Raw genomic sequence first — 25187 nt, 5'->3', positions numbered from 1 at the left:
TGTGTGTGTGTTGCAAGGGAGGAGAGAGAAGTTGTTATGGGCTGAATGTGGGTCCCAACCACCAATGTGATGATATTTGGAAGTGGGGCCTGTGGGAGGTGATTATGTCATGAGGGTGGAGCCCTCATGAATGGGATTAGTGTCCTTATAATAAGTGGAAGAGACACCAGAGCATCTTCTCTCCATCACATGATGATACAGCAAGAAAGCAGCCTGCAAGCCAGGAAAAGAGCTCTTACCAGACACTGAATCATCCAGCACCTTGATCTGGGACTCCCCAGCCTCCAGGACTGAGAAAGAAATTGTTAAAGTCACCCAATGATGGTCTTTGTTACAGCAGCCCAAGCTGACTAAGACATAGGGGATGAAACCTAAAAGAAACAACCAGCTTTGAGTTCCAAATTAGACATTTTTGTGTCCATAGCAAGACTATCTTCTTGGGCTTCCCTGGTGGTACAGTGGTTGAGAGTCCTCCTGCCGATGCAGGGGACACCGGTTCATGCCCTGGTCTGGGAAGATCCCACATGCCGCGGAGCGGCTGGGCCCGTGAGCCATGGCCGCTGAGCCTGCGTGTCCGGAGCCTGTGCTCCGCAACGGGAGAGGCCACAACAGTGAGAGGCTTGTGTACCGCAAAAAAAAAAAAAACAAAAACAAAGACTATCTTCTTGAAAACCTGGCTTTGTTGGGGAAGAAAACATTTAAAAATTATAAAAGCCACAGCCAGCTCTCCTGGGCACTCACTACAGCAGTCCATGCGCTACTGGGGGCACGGGGGATGCTCGGCCCGAGGCCATCTCTCTGGCTGCAGTGAAGCAGGCTGGAGGGCTGAATGAATGGCTCTGGGAGCAGCCTCTGCCAGGGACCCTACTGACAAGAGGTGGGGATGTATGCCCAGTGTCCTGACCCTGAAGCTGGGGAATTCTGAGGCTCTGCATGTCTCCCGAGCTCCCCAGCATGGGTCACCTGCTCAGTTAACACACACTGCTCTGGCTTCTGTCCCATCCCTGTCTCACGTCCCATCTCAGTGTCCCCAGTTTGAATCAAAATCCTTGTCTCAGGATCTGCTTCTGGGGAAAACCAGGCCAAGTCACTTCCTTTGATGAAGCAAGAGCAAAGCTCCACGTCTGAGCCCAGAGACCCCCACAGGCCACAGAGCAGCTCTTCCCAGGCCAGAAATCCCATTTTAATCAGCAAGTTGGAAATGGGGGAGACTGGAGGAGACAAGCCTGAGGATAGACACTATGTGGGCTCCCGGGGAGGGAAGCGCACTCCCAGCCCACACCCTGGGCCTCACAAGTCCAGGAGAAAGTCAGGAAGATGAAGGGAGACAGAGCCGTGGGCAGGGATCTGTGTCCCTGTCATGCCCACCAGGGTGGGAGAGGGATGGGGACAGCAGGGAAGAGGACGGTCTGGGCCAGCTTGTCTGCGATGGCCCAAGTGGTGAGTGTCCTTGTGTGCAGGGAAGGACAGCAGGAGGGAGAGAGCAGGCTGGGGCACACATGGGTGGGTGGCGAGCAGCCTGCCATCAGCCTGAGATCCCCAATCAGCAGCTGCACAGAACCCCAGCAGGGAGACGGGTCCAGGTCACAGCTGCCTCCTAATGAGGGTCTCATCTGGAGGCTGTATCTGCTCATCGGGGGTAAAGAAAAGAGTGGTTTTCCCTCAGGCAAGGGCAAGGGGCTAAGGCACATGGTCTGATATGCTCTGGGCCCTCGGAGCTATGGCATCCACGCCTATCACTCCCTCCATCCCAACCACAGGGGCCCCAAGGACCACCCAGGTTGCCTCAGCCTCAGAGCCTCACCCCGGACCCTGCTCCCCGGGCTCTTCGCCCAGACCAATCAGTTCTTCGCCTCCTGTTCGACCTTGAACCCCCTTCCATCAGGCCATTCCCCACCACTCTGCCCGAATTCTTCTTGTCAAGGTCACCAACGGCCTCCACGTGGCTAAACTGAAGGTCAGTTCTCAGGCCTCGTCGTACCCTCTCCACAGCATTGGACGTGGAAGATCGTTCCCTCTTCCTTCTAACCCGCTCACGTGGCTTCCAGGACGTCTCGCCTTCTTGGTTTTCCCCTTGGTCTGGGCCAGGCCTTCTCAGGCTCCTTGGGTGTTGCGTTCATCTCCCAGACCTCCCAACACCCGCCTTCCCTGTGCTGTTCTCACGTCTCCTCCATCTCCTCTGCTCCCCTGAGATACAGCCAGGCTCACACCTGCCTCTAGCCTGGACCTCTCCCTGGACAGCTCCAAACGCACAGAGCCACCGCGCCCCCTGCTTCTCCACTCCGATGTCCAATGGCAACTCAACGGTAACGAGACCCAAACCCAACTCCTGGTCTCCCCCTAGAAAACCAGCCATTCCACAGCTATCTCCAACCCCCGCCCCCACCTCAGTAAATGGCAGCTGTGTCCTTCCCGTTGCTCGGGCCAGACACCTTGGGGTCATCCCTCACTCCCCTTTCCCTCCCAGCCTACCCATCAGCTAACCCTGTGGACTCCAGCATCAGAACCCATCCACAATGACTGGCGCCCTTCACCTCCACCACGCCCACGATGGTCCCAGCCTCCAGCATCTTGCACCTGGATTACAACAGGTGGTCTCCTGACCTCCGCACTTCTACACCTGCCCCCACGCAGTCTCCTCATCTTAGCAGCCAAGAGTGATTGTTAGAAAGCCAGAGACAGATGGCATCACTCCTCGGCTCGAAACCCTCTGATGACCCCCCATGTCACCAAGGAAAAGGCAAGGTCCCTCCACAAACTGACCTAGCAACGCAGGACCAGCTCCTACGGCCCCTCCCTCCGTTCCAGCTGCCCTCCTGCCTCGGCGCTTTGCACTTGCTGTTCCCTCCGCCCGAAATGTTCTAGGGCCTCATGTCTGCTCCTCTTTCGGCTCTTTGCTCAAACGTCACATCGTCAGTGAGGCTTCCCCAGCCACCCGGTTTAACATCAGAGTCCCCTCTCCAGTACTTTCTAACCCCCTTCTCTGTGTCATTCCTCTCCAGAGCACAGACGCCATCTGACACATTTTACTTATTCATCTTCTGTTCCCTCTGCAACCCCCGTAGAATGGGGGGCAGGTGCGTACCGGGTGTCTGGTTCACCAGTCTACCCAGTGCCCATCTGGATCCGGGTCCTGGCACATAGTAGGCTTTCAATAAACCCTGAATGAATGGTACCCAGCTCCCATGGCAGGAACTGTCTACCATCCCCTCCCTGAGACACAGAGAGGTTAAGGTGCTTGCCTGATGTCACACAGTTAGTAAGTGGGTAAAGCACAGTTGGAACTCTGTCTCCCAAGTTTTGCTCTTGGGGGCAGAGTCACCTGGTGGCTAAGAGTCTGGCTCTGGCGGCAGACAGACCTACCTCAGTCTTGGCCTTGACACTTTTCAGGAAGCTGCTTAACTTCCCTGAGCCTCAGATCCCTTACCGGCAAAATGAGGCAAACAGAGCCGCTACTCAGGCTCGGCTACGAGGATGAAATGAGCCGGCGCACCCAGAGCACTTGCGGTTATTATTACTCTGCTGAATATAGAGTGAGGGCCTCTCCTCTCCTATGCGAGGCACATCCTCCACTCGACTCGGGAGCCGTTTCCGACGCCCCCGATCCTCCTTCGCTCTGTTGTCAGAGACTCGAGAGAGGAGCCGTTGACTGATATGATAATTTCACTACAGTAGCAGAGTCGTTCAATTGCTCAGTGACAGATTTCACGGGCCCCATCACATCTCCCGGGTCCTCTTCAGCTGAGCGATCTGCAGGGCTAGGATCTAACAGACCCGCAGAGCTCTCAGACACTAACTCCTGCACAAAAGGGGGAGACTTCCTAATATGAACAGCCTGCCTCAAATCGTTGGGAACAAGGCAGGCTACGACGACATAAGCAATCATCACAGAGCCGCTGCTGGAGGACCATTCTGGTGCTTTCCATGGACCTGTTAACACTTGTCCTCGGTAATTCTTCAAGGCATCATCGTCCCCATGTTAGAGGCGAGGAAACCGAGGCCTGGAGGTGAAGGGATGCCCTGGAAGACACACGGCAGGGCTGTGGCAGAGCTGGACGTGAATGCAGGCCTGCCGGATCCTAGACTCCAGGCTTGTCTGTTGTCCCAAGCGGCCTCCACCTACCAGTCGCTGTCCCAGGAAAAGTCCCGTCCAGCTCCCCCGGGGAGCCCCACCCAGACAGTGCACTCAGTAATTAACTTGAGCAATGAAAAGGAAGACATGTTCTTTTTTTTTTTTTTTTTTTTTTTTTGTGGTACGCGGGCCTCTCACTGTTGTGGTCTCTCCCGTTGCGGAGCACGGGCTCCGGATGCGCAGGCTCAGCAGCCATGGCTCACGGGCCCAGCCGCTCCACGGCATGTGGGATCTTCCCGGACCAGGGCACGAACCCGTGTCCCCTGCATCGGCAGGCAGGCTCTCAACCACGGCACCACCAGGGAAGCCCAAGACATGTTCTTTATCCCATTTGTACTTAGAAAGGACCCTCCTCTCCCATTGGAGGTAAAAAGCCTCCCTTTGATACAAAATGGGAAACTGAGGCCCAGAGAAGATGGGTTCATCTGGAGTGGATGTAGTTGGCCAGTGTGCAGGGCCAGGGTTCCTCCAGACACAGCTTCCCCCTCCTCCTCCTGGGCAGCCATGCTGGAACACTCACCCGCACCCCACCCCCCGCCAGGAATAAGCCAACCTGTGCACAGGCTTTTCCCTCCACAAGGCCCTTCCCCTTCCCTGCAGCACCCTTGACCTCCCCCAGCCCTCGCCCACTGGCTCACGCCTGCCCTACCCGCTAAGCATGTACTTCCTGAGGACAAGGGGCAGGGCTGGCTGTGGCCTTGCTCACCTCCGTGGCCCCAGCAACTAGCATGGTGCCTGCGTACAGCGGGGCTCAAGGGGCGTGTGAAAGGAGCGAACGAGGAAGTGACTCCTCCAGTGCACGAGGTCCCATCGGGTAGTCGGGACACGGCTGAAATGTCCCCTCCCTGGCGGCTCTTCGCCTGGGTTCGCGGAGCTTCCCATGGAATCGCATTGTGCCGTGAGGCCGGGTCTCATTTCGAGGTTTGCCTCCCGCCTCGGCTTCCCTCCTCCCTGTATCCCAGTGTGGCCGCCGTTACGTGTGGAAGGGAGGACAGGTGGGTGGGTGGGTGGTGGGCAAACAGACACGCCGACAGATGACAGAGAGGTGGATGGTTGGGTGGGAAGATGGAGGGAACACTTCCCTTCTGGGTGGTGGGTTTGGGTTTTGGTGTTTTTTCTATAGGCAGCTCCAGAAACTTAAGGATGGAGATTGAGCCAGTTCCCCACCTGCCAATCCCACCTCACAGCCTAGGCTCTGCTCCCAGCCCCTGGAACCCACCCCATCCTCCCTCAGACCCAGGGACCTCAGCCCCCTCCCTCGTGGCTCTGTTGCCCTTACCAACAGCCCCAGACCCTCACCCTCCACACAGCGAAGCCCTTCAGTTTCTTTTCCTCCCAGGTTTGCCAGATGGATGCCAAGGCCTGTGCCTCCCCACCATTCCAGAGCTGGGGCCCAGCCTTCTCTTCCAAAAACTTTCAGAAAAGAAACTCCCAAGAGCCCCTCCCCGAGCAGAAGAGAACCTTCTGGGGTGATGGAAACAGTCGTACCTGTGCTGTTCAATGCGGTTGGCACTCACCACCTGGGCACCTTGAGCCACACTAGAAATGTGGCTAATGGGACTGAACAATTGAATCTGTGATTTTATTTCATTTTAATTAATTAAAAAATTAAACAGCTACATGTGACCAACGGCGACTGCATCGGACAGCACAGTTCTAGGGCCTGTTCTCGCGGTGCCTGGCCTGGATCCTTCCTGCTGGTTCCAGAACAACCCCTATCCAGTGACAGCTGCTCTGTCTCTTCGCCCATCACATCTCGAAACAACAAAACAAAACAAAAAAACAACCCTCAATCCAAGGACTGACGTTATTCTTGCCTTTTATTCCAGCATCTCCCAGAGCTCCAATATGTACAGACTTTATACACATATAATATACATCATATATACGTATTTATATATATTCACACACCAGCCCACACACTCTCATACACTCACACACACGCACCCTTCCAGGAAGGGTGCGTGGCCGCCCCTGAGCCCCGCTCGGGCCTGGACAAGAGGCACTGGGCTTGCCAGGCAATTGTGAGGTTTTGTGTTTTTTGCTTTTAAAAAGAAGGCCATCTTCTCCAGAGGTGTCCTCCCTCTCCCCAAACCCAAACCACTCCCCTAAACACTCTGAATTTTTTTTTTTTTTTCTTAAAAAGGAAGAGGTTTTCCTCTGCCCTGCTCAGGTAGTTACCAGAGTTCCAGGCCCGTCCGCATGGCGCCGTGCAGGTCCCTGGAAGGCACTGCCACCCAGTGCTCCCTGGGGACCCTGGACCGCTGGGCGGGTCCACAGCAGGCCGAGAACCTGGCTTGGCTGTGCAGCCTGGGTGGGGGCTATAGCGTCAAGGGCACCTGCCAGATGAGGAGGGCGCTGTCCGTCTCCCCACACAGGGCTGGTTTCCCACTGCCGCCCGGGGCGCCGCCGAAGTTGCGGTAGCCCTGCCCTCCGGAGATGATGGCCACCGAGCAGATCTCCTTGCGGTGGGCGTCCCGGGCACAGGGCCGGCTGCGCACCCAGACGTCGGGGTCATCAGCCATCTCGTAGATGGAGCCGTCCTCCTCACTGTGCTCCAGGGCTGAGCCGTCCATGGGCTCCGGCTCCCGCACCGAGAGCAGTGGGCCCGGGAGGTGGGCGGTAGAACGCAGGCGGTACTGCAGAAGGATGCCCTTCTTGCGGGTCAGCTCGCGGCCCACGTGGCTCGCAGGCACGGGTGCTGGCTCGTGAGCCTGACCGTCTGGCTTGTCCTCCTCGGCTTGCGGCCCCTCGGCCTCCTCCTGGTCACTCCGCAGGATATCGGGGGCCAGGATGCTGGAGGCCACGGCCAAAAAGGCCACAGGCCCACAGTGACCGTTGAGCGAGACCATGCCTTTCCCTGCAGGAAGAGGGCAGAGAGAAGGGGCCCAAAGGCCCAGAGTTTTAAAGACCCAACAGGTCTCTTGGAGAATTTCTGGGGTTTGTTTCTGGTTTTTTTGTTTTTTTTTTTGGTTACTGCAATCTACGTTGTTATCTTCCCAGAAGGCCATGGGTCTGGGGGAGGGCTCTCAATGCTCCAGGGTTACTTTCTTTGGAGAACTGGAGCAGGGGAACACGAATGACTTTACAAACCACACGGGGAACCTCGGTGTGAAAGCACCTGCAGCTCCCTGCCTGAGCCATCCTCACATCTCTGTGCTGTTGCCCAAGCCATTGCCTCTGCCTAGAGAGCCTTTCCCATCCGCCTAACTCTAGCTCAGCCTTGAAGCCCAGCTCAGCTCCTCCACAGGGCACCCTTCTTGCCTTCAACCATGAAGAAATGATCACTCCTGTCTCTATGCCCTGCAGATTCCAGGACACCTGCCATCATAGCACCTGCTACCCTGACTACAAGCTGCCCCTACCAGACTCTCAGCATTTGGGGGCAGGGTCTCTGCCCAATGCATCCCTGCAACCCCAGGACCAAGCCTGGGATGAACAGATTGACCTATGTGATAAAATCATGAAAATGGGAAATCTTACAATTTAGGAAGAGAGTCTTCTTTGGCAGAGAGGTTGAGCTCCACCTGGGGCTGGTCCCTCAGGACTTCTCCCTCCCACTGCACTCAGCCCTGCCCTCCGGCAGCAGCTGAAAGAGGCCACTTCGTCAGCACCCTCAGGACAGAGGCAGAGAGGGGCCCAGAGCTCTGGGGTCTTCCCTGATCCTGGACCCCAGTGCCACAGTCAGGGCAGCCCTCCCTCTAATCCATGCAAACACAGCTGCACATGGATCCCCAGACCCAGGAGCCCTCAGTTACTTCTACCACTGGAGCCTGGACTCTTTGAAGCTGCTGTGGGGAGGGGGCAGAAGGGGCCCAGCAGATCCTCTACCATGAGTCAGGTGTCTCAGCCAATCCCCAGACCATCTGGCCAATATGCCTACTGTGCCCATTGCTAGGTTAGGTAATGGAGACTCAGAAAGAAGACTCAGAAGGAGACTGCAAGGCCAAGGTGATTTAATTCCACTGGCCACAGTGCCACCTGCGATGACAGAGGACGTTAGAGAATGGACCCCCACCCCCATATCAGAAGAGAGAGCAAACATCTGGGCACAAGATCCATCCTTCCCTGGCCGCAGGTGGCTGACTCCCCGGGCCCTGCAGCACTGGCTCCCAGAGCCTCACCTGTGATCTTAGGGATGCCTTCCAGCCGAGGCACAGGCAGCAGGACAATGACACCCTGGTCAGTGCCCACCCAGAGCAGACCCTGGCAGATGAGGAGGCTGGTGACACACAGGTGCTTCTGGCCTGCAGAGGGAGAAGCCAGCATGAGCGGTACATCCTCTTGGCGGGGGGGGGGGGGGGGGGGGCAGTGGATGGGGGCCACGGCAGGTGAGAAAATGGCACAGTCTGGGCTCCTCTCCTGAGATAAGCAAGAAGCTAGACAGGGTTGTGATTATGATCTGGGGCTTGGGAGGCTAACCCGGCTGGGGTCTGGCCCCTGGGTCCCCCAGCTGAGGGCTCCCCCGACGCAGCCTCAGTTTCCTCCTCTGTAAAGTGGGGCTTCCTTGAGGATGCTATGAGGGAAGGCCACGGTACTGGCCCACGTGAGCATGGCTGGCTTATCTTGGCACAAGGTGTGCACTAAGGGCCGCCCATGCCAGGGACACAGCTGGCCAGCTGGGGAGTGAAGGGAGGCCTGGGAAAGTGGGGGTTTGAGGGTGAAGCAGATGGCGCAGACGGGATGCATGGGGAGGGGTCCAGGTGAGTTGGCAGTCTGTTGCAGCCCCTTGGTTTCCAGCCCGGGCTTAACATCTTGCCCACATGGGCCCTTCCTTTGGCGAGGGCAGTGTACCCTGCAGCCCCTGGTCCCAGCAGTGAAACGGGCACTCAGCGCCAGGCGCTAGCATGTTTCTGATGTCAGTCCAGATCAGTTCTTATCCAGCTATCTCCGGGGCTGTCTGTTCCTTTTAGTGAGAATAGCAATAGCAGGGAAGGCGGGTCCCCCTGCTCTTCACAGGGAGGAAGCACAGTACGGGCTGCACAGCGTGGTGAGTGCGAGCACGGCTGCGGGGCCAGGCGCTGGGTTCAAACCCCAGCTCTGCTACTTCCTGGCTCCATGTCCCGGGGCCAGAAACAAAACCTGTCTGTGGCATGGTTCCCTCGCTTGCAAAAGGCGACAATGATGATATTTCAAAGCCTTGTCCTGAGGAGTAAATGAGCCAATGATTGTAAATTACATAATCCAGTGGCTGGTACATGGCACTCACAGGTAGGGGCCGTCTGCCATCCTCGCTGCTGTTCCGTTGCTAACAATTCCGGTCAACGGGAATGGGCATGACGGAGGGGCTGGGAGCCCACTCCTGCCCCTCCAAAGGGCCGTCTCACTTCTGGCCTGAATTCTTCTGCCCAAGGACAAGATTATTCTCTCCTCAAATTCAAAGTCATGCCATGATGTGAAGTGATGCTTAGAACAGGGGGTTCTCAAGCTGGGCATGCATCAGCACCACCAGGAGGGCTGATCACTGAGGGGCCAACCCCAGAGGTGAGCCCCAAAACTGCATTTCCAGCAAGTTCCCAGGATACCGATGCTGCTGGGCCTGGGACCACACTTTGAGAAATACTGCTTTGCAGTTTCCAAAGCACTTCGTATACCTGCCCTAGCCTGACATAAGCCTTGCGACAGCTGAGAGGTACGCAAGACCCAGATGCTGTGCCCATTTTCCAGACAAGGATATTAAGGTCCAAAGAGGTCACCCAGCTGATGAGTGCGGGGTGGGGAGTGGGGAGGAGCAGAGCTCAGGCCTGCCGCTTCTTACAGCCTGATGCTTTCACTGCCTCTCTACTCGAGCAAATTACTTGAGTTCCGTACCTGTAGGTGTATGGGCTTCCTCTGCAGAGCAGAATCTCAGAGCAGAATGGTGTGGCTCCATGGTCACCCCAGAAGGAAGGTTACTATCTTGGGGGTCACACAGCATTTCCTAACACACTGGTCTATACCATCACCCATCCATTCTCTCGGCACCCCAGCACATCCCCAGGACCTACTGTACGCAGGACGCTGCACTCGGTGCTGGAGGCACAGGGGGAACCACGCACACAAAGTTCTGCTCCTAAGGAGCAAACATTCTAGAACTTTCTACAATAATGGAAAGGCTCTCTACCACACTGTCCAATTCGGTAACCATTAGCCACATATGGCTACTGACACTTGAAATGTGGCGAGTGGGACTGAGGGGCTGAGTTTGTAATTTCTTTTAATTTTAATTTTAATGGTAGCTACTGTACTAATGCAGCCCTGGGAGGGGAAAGAGGAAAAGCAAACAGAAACAAGGAATATAGCTCCTAGGCAGAGGAGTGAACGGGGCAGTGAGGCAGAGAGCGGGTGGGAGGATGCCGGGGTTTTGTGCCTTCCTCTGCTTCCTGGGGGGATGGGGAGGCTGCATCCAATGACAAGGAGGCGGCAGCCACGCCAAGACCCAAGCAAAAGCCCTGGAGGCGGCACGTGCAAAGGCCCTGTGACGAGATGAGCTCGCGGTCTGTGGAGGACTGAGCCAGCGCAGCTTGGGGATGAGGGCTCTGCGAGACAACGGGGGGAGGGTCAGAAGAGTGGATGGGCCAGGGCTAGGGCTTTGACTGTTCATTCCGAGCGTGATGCGGTGCCACTGGCAGGTCTAAGCAGGGGAGTGATGCCCCCGGATTTTAGAGGAGCATGTTAGCTGCAATGAGATGGAGGACAGGGGTGATGGGGGGAGCAAGGAGACAAGCAAGGCATGGATGGTGGCATCTGAGACACGGTGGTGGCAGGGAGATGGTGAGAAACCAACAGGTTAGAGACAGACCTGCTGACAGACTGACGGGGAGGGGGGAGGGGAGAGGAATCAAGGACAGCTCAGAGTTTTTTGTCTCAAGCAGCTGGGTGCATGGCAGTGCTGGGGACCGAGACCAAGGAGGAGCAGGCTTGGAGTAGGAGTCCAAGTTCAATATTGGATGTCGTTTGAGATGCACATTAGATACCCAAGTGGAGCTGTCAGCAGGCAGCGGGATATAGGAGTCTGGCGACGTGATGCAAACTCAGCGAGTCTTATTCCTAGTGTTGATTCAATGTGGAAATGGAAGCTACAGTGGGAAAAAAGCCAGTTTGTCAGGGGCTATTTCACAAGCAGTATCTGGGTTTGGGGGAGCTGGGACTCTTCCCCACATCCTCATCAATTCAGAGAGTGTAGGCTCCCAACCACTAGGACAGCCTCAGAGGACAGCCCAGCCGTGGGTGATTCCAGCCCTCACGAAATCAGAAAGTGCAGGAGGCTCGGTCTGCGAGCCTCTCACGTCACCACCTATCTTCTCTTCTTGGCTCTGCTCAAGGTCTGTAATTCCTCTATTTCTCCCTTTGCTCAGTTACTGTTTGCCTTCCCAAATGTGAGCTTCCTGAGGGCAGCAGCTTATCTGTGTCTCAAAGTTGATTCCCCAGCTCCTGGCCGAATACCCTGGTTCACGGTAGACACTCGAAAAGGACCTGTGAGTTCAGATCTAGAGAACAAACTAGTGGTTTCCAGTAGGGAGAGGGACCGGGGGTGGGGCAGGACAGAGGAAGGGGATTAGAAGGTACTAACTACCAGATATAAAATAAATATGCTACAGGGATATATCGTACAACACACGGAATACAGCCAATATGTCACAGCAACTATAAATGGGGTAAAACCTTTAAAAATTGTGAATCACTAGGTTGTACGCCGGAAACTTATATTGTAAATCAACTGTACCTCAATAAATATGTTTTAAAAGGACCTGTGAGTAAATGAGTGAATGAGAGAATGAATGAATGAAAGCAGAGAAGTGAGTAAGGACACAGGTGTTGCTGTCACTTACCAGCTGCGTGAATAAACAAGCCACTGTCTCTCATTGTTCAATGAGTATCACAAATGTCCCTTGCTCGATTTTATGATTATTAGCAATATTATATATGTATATATACACAGGGAGTATGTATATAAATATATATGTCTATACACGCAGTATAATATATACACACAGTTGAGCACAGCTCTTGGCCCATAATATATAATCAAAAAATGGAGGCTATTAGGACAATATTTGTGATTATTAAAAGGACCTAGTGTCTTGGGATCAGCTCCATCAGAGCCAGAAACACACAAAAATAATAAAAGCCAAGAGAGGGAGCAGTGGCAAATGTTCCATCTCACATGCCTCCCCTCCTTTTCCAGGGCCCCTGGGGCCTCAGGACCAGCAGGAGATCATTTCCTGATGCCCCTGCCTCCCCTCGGCCCCCACTGGACTGCAGAAACCTGGCAAACGAAAGGAAGGCAGCGAGAAACCAAAGGAGATGGCGGAATGGAGAAATGACTTCATCTGCAGACCTCATTCCGAGGCCCTTCCTCCTCCCACTCTGCCTCAAGGAAAAGAACAAGGCCCTTCACAAACAGAACGAAAGGAAAAAAGGAAGTCTAATGGTGGATAAATATTTTATCACAGAGACTTAATGCAGCCAGTGTTCAACTCACCCAAGCCATCTATCTGGAGATATAACTTTAAAAAGCTCAGGCTCTCAGAGAACATTTTATTAATGACCTGTCTAGTTAAGAGGAGGAGGGAGTTTAGGTTCAAAAATGCATTAATTCCAGTTGGGGACGCGAGTGGAGGAAAGGGGTCGGGGAAAGGAAGCGTGATGAATTTTTAACATGCCCTTAAAACATATCCGCACTTAGAGGAGGAACAAATTTATTAGTAATTACACAATTATTTCATTTGGTGGGATGGGGGAAGAAAAAATACCTAAAAGCCTTTTAAAAATATCTCTAATAAAGAATTTAAGAATCCTGCTCTGTCCTTCTGCCAGGGCACAGTGTAGGGTGGATTTGATGCCCCCCTCCACCCAGAGCTGGCTCCTCGGGCTCACGGTGTCCCGGCCAGCAGGGGCCCGGGCTCCCCAGTGTTAGGAAAGGTCAGGCCTGGGGGAAGGCGGCCCAGGACAGTAACTCCTCGGGACCTTCGGGAAGCCCTGAACACAGGAAGCTCAGCCTCCACTCTGACGTGTCCAGGGCCCAGCTCCGGGAGGTCAGGCAAGCGGACAGGTGGCTTCTGTCTGTGCCGATGTGGTGGGAGGGGCCCTGACTGGAGGGTTGGGGGGTGATGCACGGCCGAAGGGGACCAGTGCAATGAGGGGCAGGGACTGCCATGAAGATAACAATGGTGGATGACACCATCACGCACTGGAGCCGGGGACCGTGGGCCGCTGTCCTCACCACCTCAGGTAAGGCCCACACCTGCCCTGAGAGGCGGGGACGAAAGGTGGGAGAGGCTCCCCATTTGCTCCTGGTCACAGAGCTGGAAGGCGGCAGAGCCAGGATCCCAGCAGGGCCTGTCTAACTCCGGGCTCTGGTCTGCCCTACGAGCTCCGACTCAGATCTCCGGCCCTCGCTGTACAGATGGGGAAACGGAGGCCCGGGAAGGGGGAGGCCGCCCAGTGAGAGAGCTGTGATTCGGGTCCTGGCTCTGGCCCCTCGGCGGAGTGACCTGAGGCCAGGTATTTAACCTCCTGGGCCTCCGTTTACCTGCTCACGAAAGCCAATGTCCTTTCTTCTTTAAGGGTAACTGCAAAGAACAAGTCAAGACAGTGGCCGTGAAAATGCATTTTAAACCCACAGGGGGTCGGAGCTGTGCAGCGGGAGCCTGCTGGGTTTCCACCTGCAGCGGCTCTGTCCACAAAGCCTGCCTCTGACTGCCTGATCAACTTCTTTCTCTACTCTCCACCATCCCCACAGATAGACTGAGAAGATGCAAAAGGCCCATAAGATTATCTATTTCTGCCACTGTTCCACTAGCTTGAAATAACTTAGCTATCGGCATAAATGCGGAAATATTTCTGTGATACTGAGAAACTTTTACTGTAGTTAAAATAGATTTACCTCATATATAAATACTATGAAAGACAATGAAACTAAAGCTAAAAAAAAGGAAGGAAAGGAGGGAGGGAGGGAGGGAGCGAGGAAGGACCCATAACATAGGTCCCCCAAGCCCCTACCCCAGACCCCAGGAGCAGGTTAGGAAGCCGTTCATTCTCCTCATGGATGCCCCAGACCTAGGCAAGGCGTTTTCTCACGGCTGACGCCATTTATCCTGAGCCAGGAGCCACTTTCCATCCCACAGAGGGACCAGAGGCTCCAGGAAGCAAAGAGACCTGCCAAGACCCGACAGTGGCCAAGCCAGGACTCCGGCCACCTCTGAAAACACCTCTTCCCCTGTTACACCCAGTGGGACTCTGAACTGAGTCTGACCTCATGTGACTCCCTGTCCTGCCTCTGGCCACTTTACCCTGATGAACAAACCTCAGTTTCTGCATCTGTAAAATGGGGACAGTGAGATCCTGTACGTAAAGCCCTTGGGACCTAGCTCACCGTAGGGCTCCTGGCAGGCTGGCAGCTACTGGTACTATTGCTGTTGTTGTTGACCTTGTTGTTAGTAACCATCCCCCACCCCACCCCTCTTGGCCGCTTCCAGCCTCTGCCATGGTCCATCTGCCGAGCCCCTCTCACTATCAGCTCCAGGTTCAGCCTGCCACGCCTCTCTGTTTCCCCGGCCCTGGGGCCCTTCGGTGCCCCCAGCTGCTGCACCCAGCCGAGTCGGCTGGGCTGGAACAGGACATTCCCCACACCCTCCCAGACCAGCCCCGGGTCAGGGCAAGACAGGCAAAGGCCTGCTAGCCCTGAGGGCTGCTCTAAAGCCCACTGGGGGTAGGGATGGACCCTGAGCACACGTCTGCCCTGGCTCCCAGCACAGCCCACAGGGATCTGGGCAGCAACTGGGGCAGCAGACAGTAGGGGAGATGCCTGGAGCCGATTCTACGGAGGCCTCAGCAGATGCTGGGTGGCAGCGGGGGTGCTAGGTGAGCTCAGATCTTAATCCTCTCCGTGGGTCTCACAAACAGCTCTGCAGGAGGAAGCACGGGCCCCAAGGGGACGATGTCCAAGGTCTTCACCCTCCCCTTGCCCCAAACCTGAAGGCAAACTAAGGGGGACAATTGCCTTTCTTTAAAAATCTCTAAGGAGGGCTTCCCTGGTGGCGCAGTGGTTGAGAGTCCGCCTGCCAATGCAGGGGACACGGGTTTGTGCCCCGGTCCGGGAAGATCCCACATGCCGTGGAGCGGCTGGGCCCGTGAGCCATGGCCGCTGAGCCTGCGCGTCCGGAGCCTGTGCTCCGCAGCGGGAGAGGCCACAGCGGTGACAGGCCCGTGTACCGCAAAAAATAATAATAATAAAAAAAATAAAAATAGAAACCTCTAAGGAAAGAGACCCTTAGTTGACCTTCTCTCTTTCCCTTTGCCTTATTCTGAAGGTGATTTGAGGCAGAATTGGGGTTTTGGTCAACCTGAGGAGCGGGAGGTATAGATGAGCCTGGCTTCCTGCCCAGCGTGGCTTTTTAGCGGCCGCCTGACTTGGGGGAGTCCCTTGAGCTCAGAGCCTGACTTCCCACGAGCCCCCGTCTGCTGTGCTGTGATGCCAGCCAGAAGGGCTTTGGAAGGACAGGCCTGGGTTCAAATCCTGAGCCCACTGCTTCCCCTCTGGGAGGCCCAGTTTTCAAGGCTGACGAAAGGCTGCCTCAAGGGTTAATGAGATGGGCTGGGCTGGCCGTGGAAACTGCTTCCCGGATGTCTGCTCGCTCCCTCCCTTCACAGCCCAGGACAACAGGGCATGACGGCCCAGCAGCAGCCTCACCTGGCAGCAGGAAGGTGGTCCTGGTGGCGATGTTGATCTCCTGCAGATGCTCCAGCGTCTCCGTGTGAAAGAGGCGGATGGAGGAGCCGGAGGAGAAGGCCATCCAGACGCCGCTGCCCGCCTTGACCATGTGTGTCACACTCACGGCCGCGTCCTGGTGTGCCTCGAAGCTTTGCTGTGGCACAGAGGGAGGGCTGTCAGTGCTGGGCGGGGCCGGCCAGCCAAGCCTCTGGGAGCCAAGCTAACCCGGCCTCTGCCTGAACCCAAGTCAGAGGGAAGAAACCTCAGAAGCCCGGCAGTGCTGTGTCGGTAAACATTTTAACAACGGGCGGGGGGAATCCTGGTGTGTCGTGTCTGCTGATTCCCGTGGTGTAAATACTTCTAACATGGCCCATCTCAAGCTACCCACGTGACAGCACCGAACGTGGAGCAAGGCAAGACAAGCGCACACCAGGCTCTACCATGACGCGGATGCAAGGGAAAGACAGAGCTGCAAGTCTACGGAAGAGGAAGTGACAGCTTACGTATATTATCTAAAGGTCTGAAGGCACCAACAGAACAGAACTCTCGGGGAAGGCAGGTGGTGGTGTGAGCCAAACCCACGTCTTCACTGCAGGGAGGCAAGACATTATGTCCAAAAACTGATAAACCCAGAAACAGTGGAGCACACAACTGAGTCACAGGAAAAGTGCCGGTGGATTAAAAACAGAACAGGTGAAAGTATTTTCTTCCAGGAAGCAGGACTGGAGACGGGGAGTAGGAAGGGCCTTTCCAGATAAACCATTACATGCTATTTGATTTTTTTTTTTTTACAGTTTTAAATAAAATTTTCATCTTTAATAAAAAAGGGCTTCCCTGGTGACACAGTGGTTAAGAATCCGCCTGCCAAAGCAGGGAGACACGGGTTTGAGCCCTGGTCCGGGAAGATCCCACGTGGTGCATAGCCACTAAGCCCGTGTGCCACAACTACTGAGTCTGCACTCTAGAGCCCACGAGCCACAACTACTAACGCCCGCGCGCCTAGAGCCCGTGCTCCACAACAAGAGAAGCCACCACGATGAGAAGCCCGCACACAGCAACGAAGAGTGGCCCCCGCTCACCGCAACTAGAGAAAGCCCGTGTGCAGCAACAGAGACCCAACACAGCCAAAAATAAATTAATTAATTAATTTAAGAAAAAAAAAAAACTCTTACAAAGAGAGGAGATAGACATCAGGCTTCCCATCTACTGCCGGAGAAAGTCTAAGCTCCTTAGTGGGCTTTCCAGGCCCCAGCTCTGCCCCAACTCCCACCTCTCCTGGGAGGCTCCCTGTGCTCCAGGCCGAGCAGAGCCCGGGCCTGGAGGGCGCTCAGGATGCGCTATGCGGTCACGCCTCTGCCCTCGAGATGGCCTGTCTGCGGTGTGCACCACCCACTGCCCTCCAGGGAAAAGCTTTTCACCATCCTCAACCGTGAAGCCCACTCCAGCCACCCTTGCACCGGCCACTTCCTCTGCCTGCCACATTCCAGCCCGACAACATCTACTCCACTCTGGCCCTGCTCGGCTGCCTCCCACACCAGTCCATGAACTCCAAGGACAGACCCTGAGCCTCAGGCCCGTCAACACCCTCCCTGTTCAGCATAGGGCCCAGAGCACAGTGAAATCTGGTCAAAGAGCGAATGGATGGATGCTTGAATTCCAGCCACGACATTGAGGTGTTACTTAAACATCGACAACCCCAGCGCACCAGGCTAGATAGAGGCCCAAGCACTGGGGACAGTCAGGTAACTCTGGTGCATCCACCCGGTGGACTGTCCTACATCTATTCAACGTCATGTTTACAGAGACTGTGTGGTGAACGCAGAAGAATGTGAATGTTACAGCAGTAATTGCAAAAAGAAACAAAAGCAAAAGGCCACATTCAACACTGGGGGAGGGGAAGGGGCAGGAGAGGTGAAACCTGCGCACTGAGGATTATTCCAGCGCCGTACCTGCTGATTTTCCTCCTTTCCAATTGTCTGATATTCTTTTTTTTTTTTTTTTCCTATAAAGAGCAGATCTTGGGTGGAAGCCCAGGACAGCAGGAGGTGTTGGCCAGAACATCAATGTGGAATCAGGCCTGCGGTGAAACCTCATTTCCTCAATAACTTCCCAGGTCTGGGCCTCAGTCTCCCCATCTGTAGATGGAGGTTGTCATGAGAGTTATAGGGACTCCTGGGTGAGGGAGAGCTTAGCACAAACCCAGTTCCTAATACGGCCTCATTCATCCAACAGATGTTCTTGAGCCCCTACGATATTCCTGGCGTGGGTCTAGGTGCTGGGAATATAGTGATGAACAAGATAAACAAGGGGCCCACACAGTTAAAACAAATAAAGATTACTCCCAACGGGAAAAATACTGGGAAAAATACTGGGTGCCAATAAGATTGGGTGACCAGAGAAAGTCTCTCTAGGAGGTAGTATTTGTCAGAGACAATAAAAATGTGAAGGAATCAGATCTGGGATGTGGGATGGGGGAGGGGAGAGCATGTCAGGCAAAGGGTACAGCAAGTGCAAGAGCCCTGGGGCAGGAATGACCTTGCCGTGTTTGAGAAACAGAAAGGTGGTCAGTGTTGGGGAGCACGGTGGCAAGACAGAGGTGGGAGAGGGGGTCAGGGGCCAGATCACACCCGGCAGCCCTGAAGTGCACGGCGAAGAGTTTAGATTGTATTCAAGTGCGGGAGGGGGCTGAGCCTGGTTAAGTGACAAGTTCAGGTTCACCTTTGAAAGAAGTTCAGTTCGAGGGCTGTGTGGCAGCGGGCTGGAATTCTGGGCCTCGCGTGGGCTTAGCCAGTGACAAGTGGCAATAAAAGGACTCGGTTTCTTTTGCCGCTGTCACGCCAGCCCCGGCTCAACCCCAACTCCATCCCGGTCAAATCACGGGAGGTTTCCCACCGAGATAAAGAAGCTGGGGCAGGGGGCTCTCCATGGGGAGCCAAGCCAATGAACTCAGTGCTCACTCCCGATCAGAACACGGGGCCCAGGCTTCCCTGGTGGTGCAGTGGTTAAGAACCCGCCTGCCAATGCAGGGGACAAGGGTTCGAGCCTTGGTCTAGGAAGATCCCACATGCCACGGAGCCACTAAGCCCATGCATCACAACTACTGAGCCTGCGCTCTAGAGTCTGCGCGCCACAACTACTGAGCCCACATGCTGCAACTACTGAAGCCTGTGCGCCTAGAGCCCGTGCTTTGCAACAAGAGAAGCCACCGCAGTGAGAAGCCTGCACACCGCAAGGAAGAGTAGCCCCCGCCCACCGCAACTGGAGAAAGCCCGCACACAGCAACGAAGACCCAACGCAGCCAAAAATAAATAAATTAAAAAACAAAAAAAGAGAACACGGGGCCCCGTGGAGGGCAAGGCTGTGAGACGGCTGATGAAATGGCTTTTTCTGAGCCAGTCCCTGCAGGCTGAGCTCTGCGGTCCAGGTGGGGTGGCCTGACGGATGGGCTGGGTGGGCAGGAAAATGCAGGGTCCCAGAGGAAGGGCCCCGGGCTGCTCTTGGGAGGCAGGGTCCCAGCGCGCAGCTCACCCCTGATGGGGGGCCGCTCGAGCAGAAGCTGCAGCTCCCTCTGGGGCAGGAGTGCCTCATCTCCTTCAAACTGGGCGCTCCAGTGGTGAGGAGGGGGTCGCCTATCAGGCCGGGCACTCTCAGAGGTCAGGGAGCGATTTCCTCCCTCAGACTGGGGGCTCAGACTAGGGCCTCCTGGGGGAGTGTCTCTGTTGCTCCTTCCTTGGCTCCCCTCCCGTGCCCCGGTGAAGGCCCGGGCGCTGGAGGCTCAGCCAGGCAGCCCTGAGATGTGGGGAGAGGCCTGGACCCCTCACAGCCTCCACAAAGCCGGGCTCAGTCCGTGCAGCACAGGGCAAGGGGGAGAACGTCCAAGTCTCTGGCCTTTTGCTCCGCAGTCTACTGCCCACTGCCCCGGCAGTGCTGGCTGGCAGCTCGTTTCCAGAGAGAAGCTCTCCTTCAAGGAAAGAAACCGCTGTCGGGGGTGAGGGGTGGTTATCTTCCTGCACCAGCCTGCATTCAGCTTTCCTAAAGGCTCAGACCCAGGCCGAGCCCATGGTTACAACAGGACACCCCCCGGGGGGGGCCTTGCTGGGAGAGTCCAGCCGAGGAACCACCAACCCCCATCACAGATGAGACCCTGAGGCCGGATCCGCAGTCCCGCAACGCCCGCCGTCAACGAGCAGATGGCCGAACGGATGGGGCAGCGGGATGGAAGGGGCACCCAACGTGCTTCATCTGCGGACTTTTCCAAAAACCGGCACGCACGTATTTGCACATGAAAGCACAAACACATAGATACCAACAGGAAGACGTGTGCAGGCTCATGCACGTGCAGCAGACTCCTGCCCGGCTCCCGAAGGAAGGTCAGAAGCATTTCCTGCCTCCGAAAAAGCCAAACCGCACTACAACCGAGAGACCTGGGCCCACGGAGAGCTGCACCTGAACCTGCAGCCAGTCAGCCCGGCGTGCTGCCGTCAGAATCTAATTAAGAGAGAACTCAGGGCTTCCCTGGCAGCGCGGTGGTCGAGAGTCCGCCTGCCGATGCAGGGGACACGGGTTCGTGCCCCGGTCCGGGAAGATCCCACATGCCGCGAAGCGGCTGTGCCCGTGAGCCATGGCCGCTAAGCCTGCACGTCCGGAGCCTGTGCTCCACAACGGGAGAGGCCACAACAGTGAGAGGCCCGCGTACCGCAAAAAAAAAAAAAAAAAAAAAAAAAAAGGTTGGTCGCTGGAGGGGAGGGCCCGGGCCTGACTCCTGGCTCCCAGCTCATCTCTGGCAGGGTCACTGGGTCTCCTCTCTCATCTGCCAATGGAGATACAAGGAGAACCTGCCTTACGGGGTGCTGGGCGGTTCATGGGACGGGGCCAGCACACCGTGAGCGCCCCACGCACGCGGCTGTGGTCAGGAGCGGGTCAGGGGAGCAGGGACAAGCCAGCGTCCTGCAGCCGCCCACGGAGCCCCGGCCCCTTCGCCCTCTCCCAGCAGCCTCACGGCAGCCCTGCGGCAGACATTTGCTCAGAGGGTCTCAGGTGAGTAATCCCACCCCACGTAGTGCTGACACAGCCCAGCCTCAGTCCTACAATATTTATGTGCCTCCAGGGGATGCTTCTGGGCCTGGTTTCCATAAATTCCTGGCGTGAGCAGCTCAGCAGTCATTAGAGCTGAGATAACGCCACGGAGCCGGGCAGGGAGGCTGGGGCCTTCGGGGGCCAGGGGCTGCCAAGGAAACGGCAGGAGGCTACTGCTCGCTGGGCACCTACTGTGTGCCAGGCCACGCCACGTCTGGTATTTCATCTTCCCAGAGGCCTTCACGAAAGAAGAGGGAAAGAGCTCAGAAGGGGACACGATGAGCGCAGGTGACCCGCCAGACAGGGGCAGAGTTGGGGTGTGGGCCTGACCTGTGGACTCCAAGCTCCAGGCTTGCCCCCGACACCTTCATGCCAAGCTCCCCAGCAGGGTGTGGGCGTGAAGGGGCTCTTGCTTCCTACTCGCTGCTCGGTCACCACAACGAGCTGGCCTGGGAGGCCCGGTCATGGGCCCAGAGACCATCCACGGGGCGCTCGCCAGCACCTCGCCAGCTCTGGCTCCGCTTAGTATCCCTGCAACCTGGGATGAGGACACCACCCTTCCATCCTCACCTAACAGGCAGGATGCCGACGCTTGGAGAAAGCGGCGTGGGGTCACTGCCAGCCAGGGGACAGGCTGAGGATTGAGACCCGGAGGTCCTGCTCCCAGCCGCCGCACTGGGCAGGCAGAGGCAGTCTTTTAAAGACAATTAGGACACAATCCCTTCCCTTATCTCTTATTCTTACCAACATTTTACAGCTGAGAAAACAAATTGAGAGGCTGAGTGCCGTTCACAAAGTCACTGTGCTTGGAAAATGGGGGGAAAGCCAGGATTCCAGCTTAGAGTGACCCACGCGTCCCAGTTTGCCCAGAGAGACCCCAGTTGTAGCACTGGAAGTCCAACTCCTTGTCTGGACGAAACGGGACAGCTGGTCACCCTAAGGGGACTCCAAAGCCTACATGTGACCTCTCAGACATGGACAGACACCTTTGTGGGGCCCCGTCCAGAGCTTAACACTCTGCCTTCAGAATCGGACCTGGTCAAGGCCAAGGGGATGGTGTGCCGGTGGGGAGGCTTAAGATGTGGCATCCGCCTCTACCTCTTACCAGCAAGTCAGTTAACACCTCTGGGTCTCAGTTGACTCATCTGTAAAGTGGGGGCGAGGCCATTCTTGTCTAGCAAGAGACTTCATTGGGTGCTGGGCTCTCCTGGCTCAGGGCCACCCCGGGAACCTAGAAGGGACAGAGGGAAGGACGACGTCTCTGCCCTAAGAGTGATAGCCGGTCCCAAACTTGTCTTCAACAACCCATTTTGGAATTGATTGTGCACAATTTGGTGTTTGGTGCATTTTTCTAGAAAGATGATCAATAGTTTTCGCCAACATCTCAAAGGAGTCTGTAAACCACTCTTGCCCCCCGCTGCCAAGTTAGTAATTCCTGCACTGAAGCTTCTTTATCACTAGGCACATAAGGAGGTGGGCACAGACCCTCCTTGCCGCCCACCACACCCAGAGCAAGGCCCACAGAAAGCGCCACTGCAGGGATGGCTGCCCTGCTGTGGCCACACCAACGTTTTGTCTTTAAAAACAAAACTTCAATATCCCGTAATAAACTACAGTGGAAAAGAAAACCAAGCAACCAAGCAAAAAAAACTACACCAAACTGACATCCACCTGTGCATCTGGCTAAAAACATCTCAAAGTGTGGGCTATAGATACTCTCCTCATTAGTCCGACTTAATTTCCTTCTGTTTTCTTCAATTATACAAGCCAGCACATGCAGTGCACACACCTGAGGAGGGCGCCGGACTGCCGGCCACCTGGGGCCACCGAGCACCCTGGCTGTGGGTCTGCTCCAGCCTTGCTCTGGACTAGCAGGTGCCGGGCTGCACCGGGGTCTGCCTGGTGCCTGTCCCTTTCCAGCGCCACAGGGACCCCGGTGAAGACCAAGCAGGACAGCCGGGGACGTGTAGCTCGGCACCTGTGTGCATCTGGGCTGCGCTCACCACAGCTCAGCTCAACTCTGGGAGCCCCCGCCGGCCCCGAGATTTGGTGGGACTGCGGAGCCTGTGGTCAGATGAGGAAACCGAGACTCAGAAGGGGAGTAGCCTGTCCTGGAAGTAGTGGGGCCGAGCTCGGCTGCCTGGTTCACCTTCGGCGTGACATCACTGTGACCTGAGGTCATCTTGTCACCTGCCTCCAGCTTTCGAGAGGTATTGAGGCCATGGGCTCAGGACCAGACCATCAGGGTCTGGGCCCCAGTTCCACCACTTCCTGCCTCGGTTTCCTCAACTTTAAAAGGGGGGGTAATGAGGTGACCACTGGCATAAAACTGTTGTGAAGGTTATACGGGTCGCTACTCACAAAGAGCTTGGACCAGCCTCTGGGTGAGTCTCGATAAGCATTAACTCATGAGGGGGGGTCTCTGTCAGCCCCGTGACCCCCTCACCACACCCACACCAGAGCGGCAGGTCCATGGGGGTGGGGGCCGCTGCTGGAGCCCAGGGCCCTGCACAGGGACTGGAGCCCCAGCCAGTGCAACCCCTGAGCTGGGGGCTGGAAGAGCCAGGGAAGAGGCGGCCTGGGTGGTCAGGCTGAAGCAGGGTCAGGTGTGAGGAAGCTTTGTTCTGGAAAGAACCCCCGTGGTGGCTCAACATTGCTTTCCAGCTCCAAGGGGCAGATGGCGTTACACCTGCCAGCCCTGCCCGAGCGACCTGCGTGGTGCAATTCCAGGCACCCACCCGGCCCTCCAGGGCCCCCACCCCTTCACACGGAATCTGCTCAGCACCTGTGGCACCTGCTTCACCAGAGGGGGGCCTCCTGCCTCGTGACGGCCTGGACTCCAGATTCCCCTTGGGCTCAGCAGCAGAGGTGAGCAGGCTTGGCCTAGGCGTCTTCCCTGCCATCCCGCTCAGGGCACGAGGGAAAGGCTCTGCGGAGGGCCACCTCTCGGACCAGGCACAGAGCCACACCCAAGGCGCTGGGGAGCTGTGGCAGCCATGTGAGAGATCAGGGTGACTGTCCAGAGCGGGTGGGAGCTGGGGATGGGGCCAGGGGATAACGGAGAGGGGGGATTGATTCCAGTCTTGACCCAGGCCCTCAGGTCCCAACAGGGTGCCGTCAGCACTCTCAGATCACAGACAAGGACCTATATGACATTAATATACTTGACCTATTTCCCTCTCTCTCGTGTGCACGCACCCATGTGCACTCACGTGCACATGTGCTCATGAGCACAGGCACTGGAGTCACAAGCACCCTGAGATCTGGGCTCCACCACCTACTGGGGGGGTGGTCCCTGTGATCCTGAGCAGGTCCTGTAGTCACCATAAAACAGCGGCTGACACCTGCCCGCCCTGCTGACTCCTCAACAGGTAGAGAACCCTGGGAGTTTTACGTATATCACGCCGCTTACTCCTGAGGTAGGTTCTGTAATTATCCCCATTTTATAGGTGGGTAAACTGAGGCAATAGGTGGTGGAGCTGGGGGCTGACACCAACCAACCTGGCTCCTGAGCCCACACTGACCATCAGCTGAGTCTGCTCAGACCACAGCAGGGGCAGCCGGCAATGCGTCTCAAGGTTCCCACCAGGCAGACCCTCCCCCAGCCCAGCGGCCAGGCTTGCGAAGTCCATGACATAACCACCACATGCACCCTAAGCAGCAGGCACTGGCCTAGACCCCTCCCGGTGTGACCCCTCCCAGCCTCCACTGTATTAAGGCCCAGCCCAAGGCCTGACATTCCGTGGGTCCGTCCGTGGCTCTCTGTGTTTTTGCCAAACCCCAGGGGATTGGACAACTGCTCCTATGGTGTCCCCATCCCTAATCCTGCAGCAGGGCTCAGAGGGGAGAGTAACCATGGTGGAGGGGAGGACAGACTGACAGCCAGAGATGCTGGGGGACAGAGGCTCAGAAGACAGAGGACTGCCCACTCCCCAACACCTCACCCCCAGCGCCATCGTCTGCCCCTGCCCCATCTCCAGTCCCAGTCTGTTCTCTCTCTAACGTCCCCTCCCATCTGCCTTCCCTCTACCGTCTCCCTTTTCTCCTCCATGGTTTCACAGAACCTGTTCCCTGAGCCAACAGCTTCAAACAATTTTTTCTTTAACCGTGAAATCCTTTCATCAACCTAAATCTTCCAGGACGGGGGGAAACCAAACATCAGAGACAAGAAAGCCCTGAGCTCTTCTTGATGAGGAGACAGGAAGCCTGGAGCCCAGCCCCTTAGCCACCCAAGTCCCACAGGACGTCCCTTGAGATATGTCCCCACAACCCCCAGACCCCAGA

General features: G+C 56.2%; 1 protein-coding gene across 8 annotated transcripts in view; it reads right to left on the bottom strand.

The window, feature by feature from the left end:
* Window positions 1-5941: 5941 nt before the first annotated feature.
* The window catches only part of ARHGEF10L (Rho guanine nucleotide exchange factor 10 like), a gene marked incomplete at its 5' end in the record, with an annotated part of 143137 nt that continues 123891 nt past the window's right edge, over window positions 5942-25187 (bottom strand). For all 8 annotated transcript variants that reach the window (XM_079946359.1, XM_079946363.1, XM_079946362.1 and 5 more), the window contains 3 exons: window positions 5942-6992; window positions 8257-8379; window positions 15807-15981. In XM_079946359.1, the coding sequence (XP_079802485.1) occupies window positions 6454-6992; window positions 8257-8379; window positions 15807-15981 (837 nt within the window). In that variant the 3' untranslated portion in view covers window positions 5942-6453. The remainder of the gene's footprint in view (window positions 6993-8256; window positions 8380-15806; window positions 15982-25187) is intronic.

Source organism: Stenella coeruleoalba (assembly GCF_951394435.1).
Source record: "Stenella coeruleoalba genome assembly, chromosome: 1".
NCBI classification, from domain to species: domain Eukaryota; kingdom Metazoa; phylum Chordata; class Mammalia; order Artiodactyla; family Delphinidae; genus Stenella; species Stenella coeruleoalba.
Note: the sequence above shows the minus strand (reverse complement) of the source record. Positions and strands in the feature narration are given on the sequence as shown.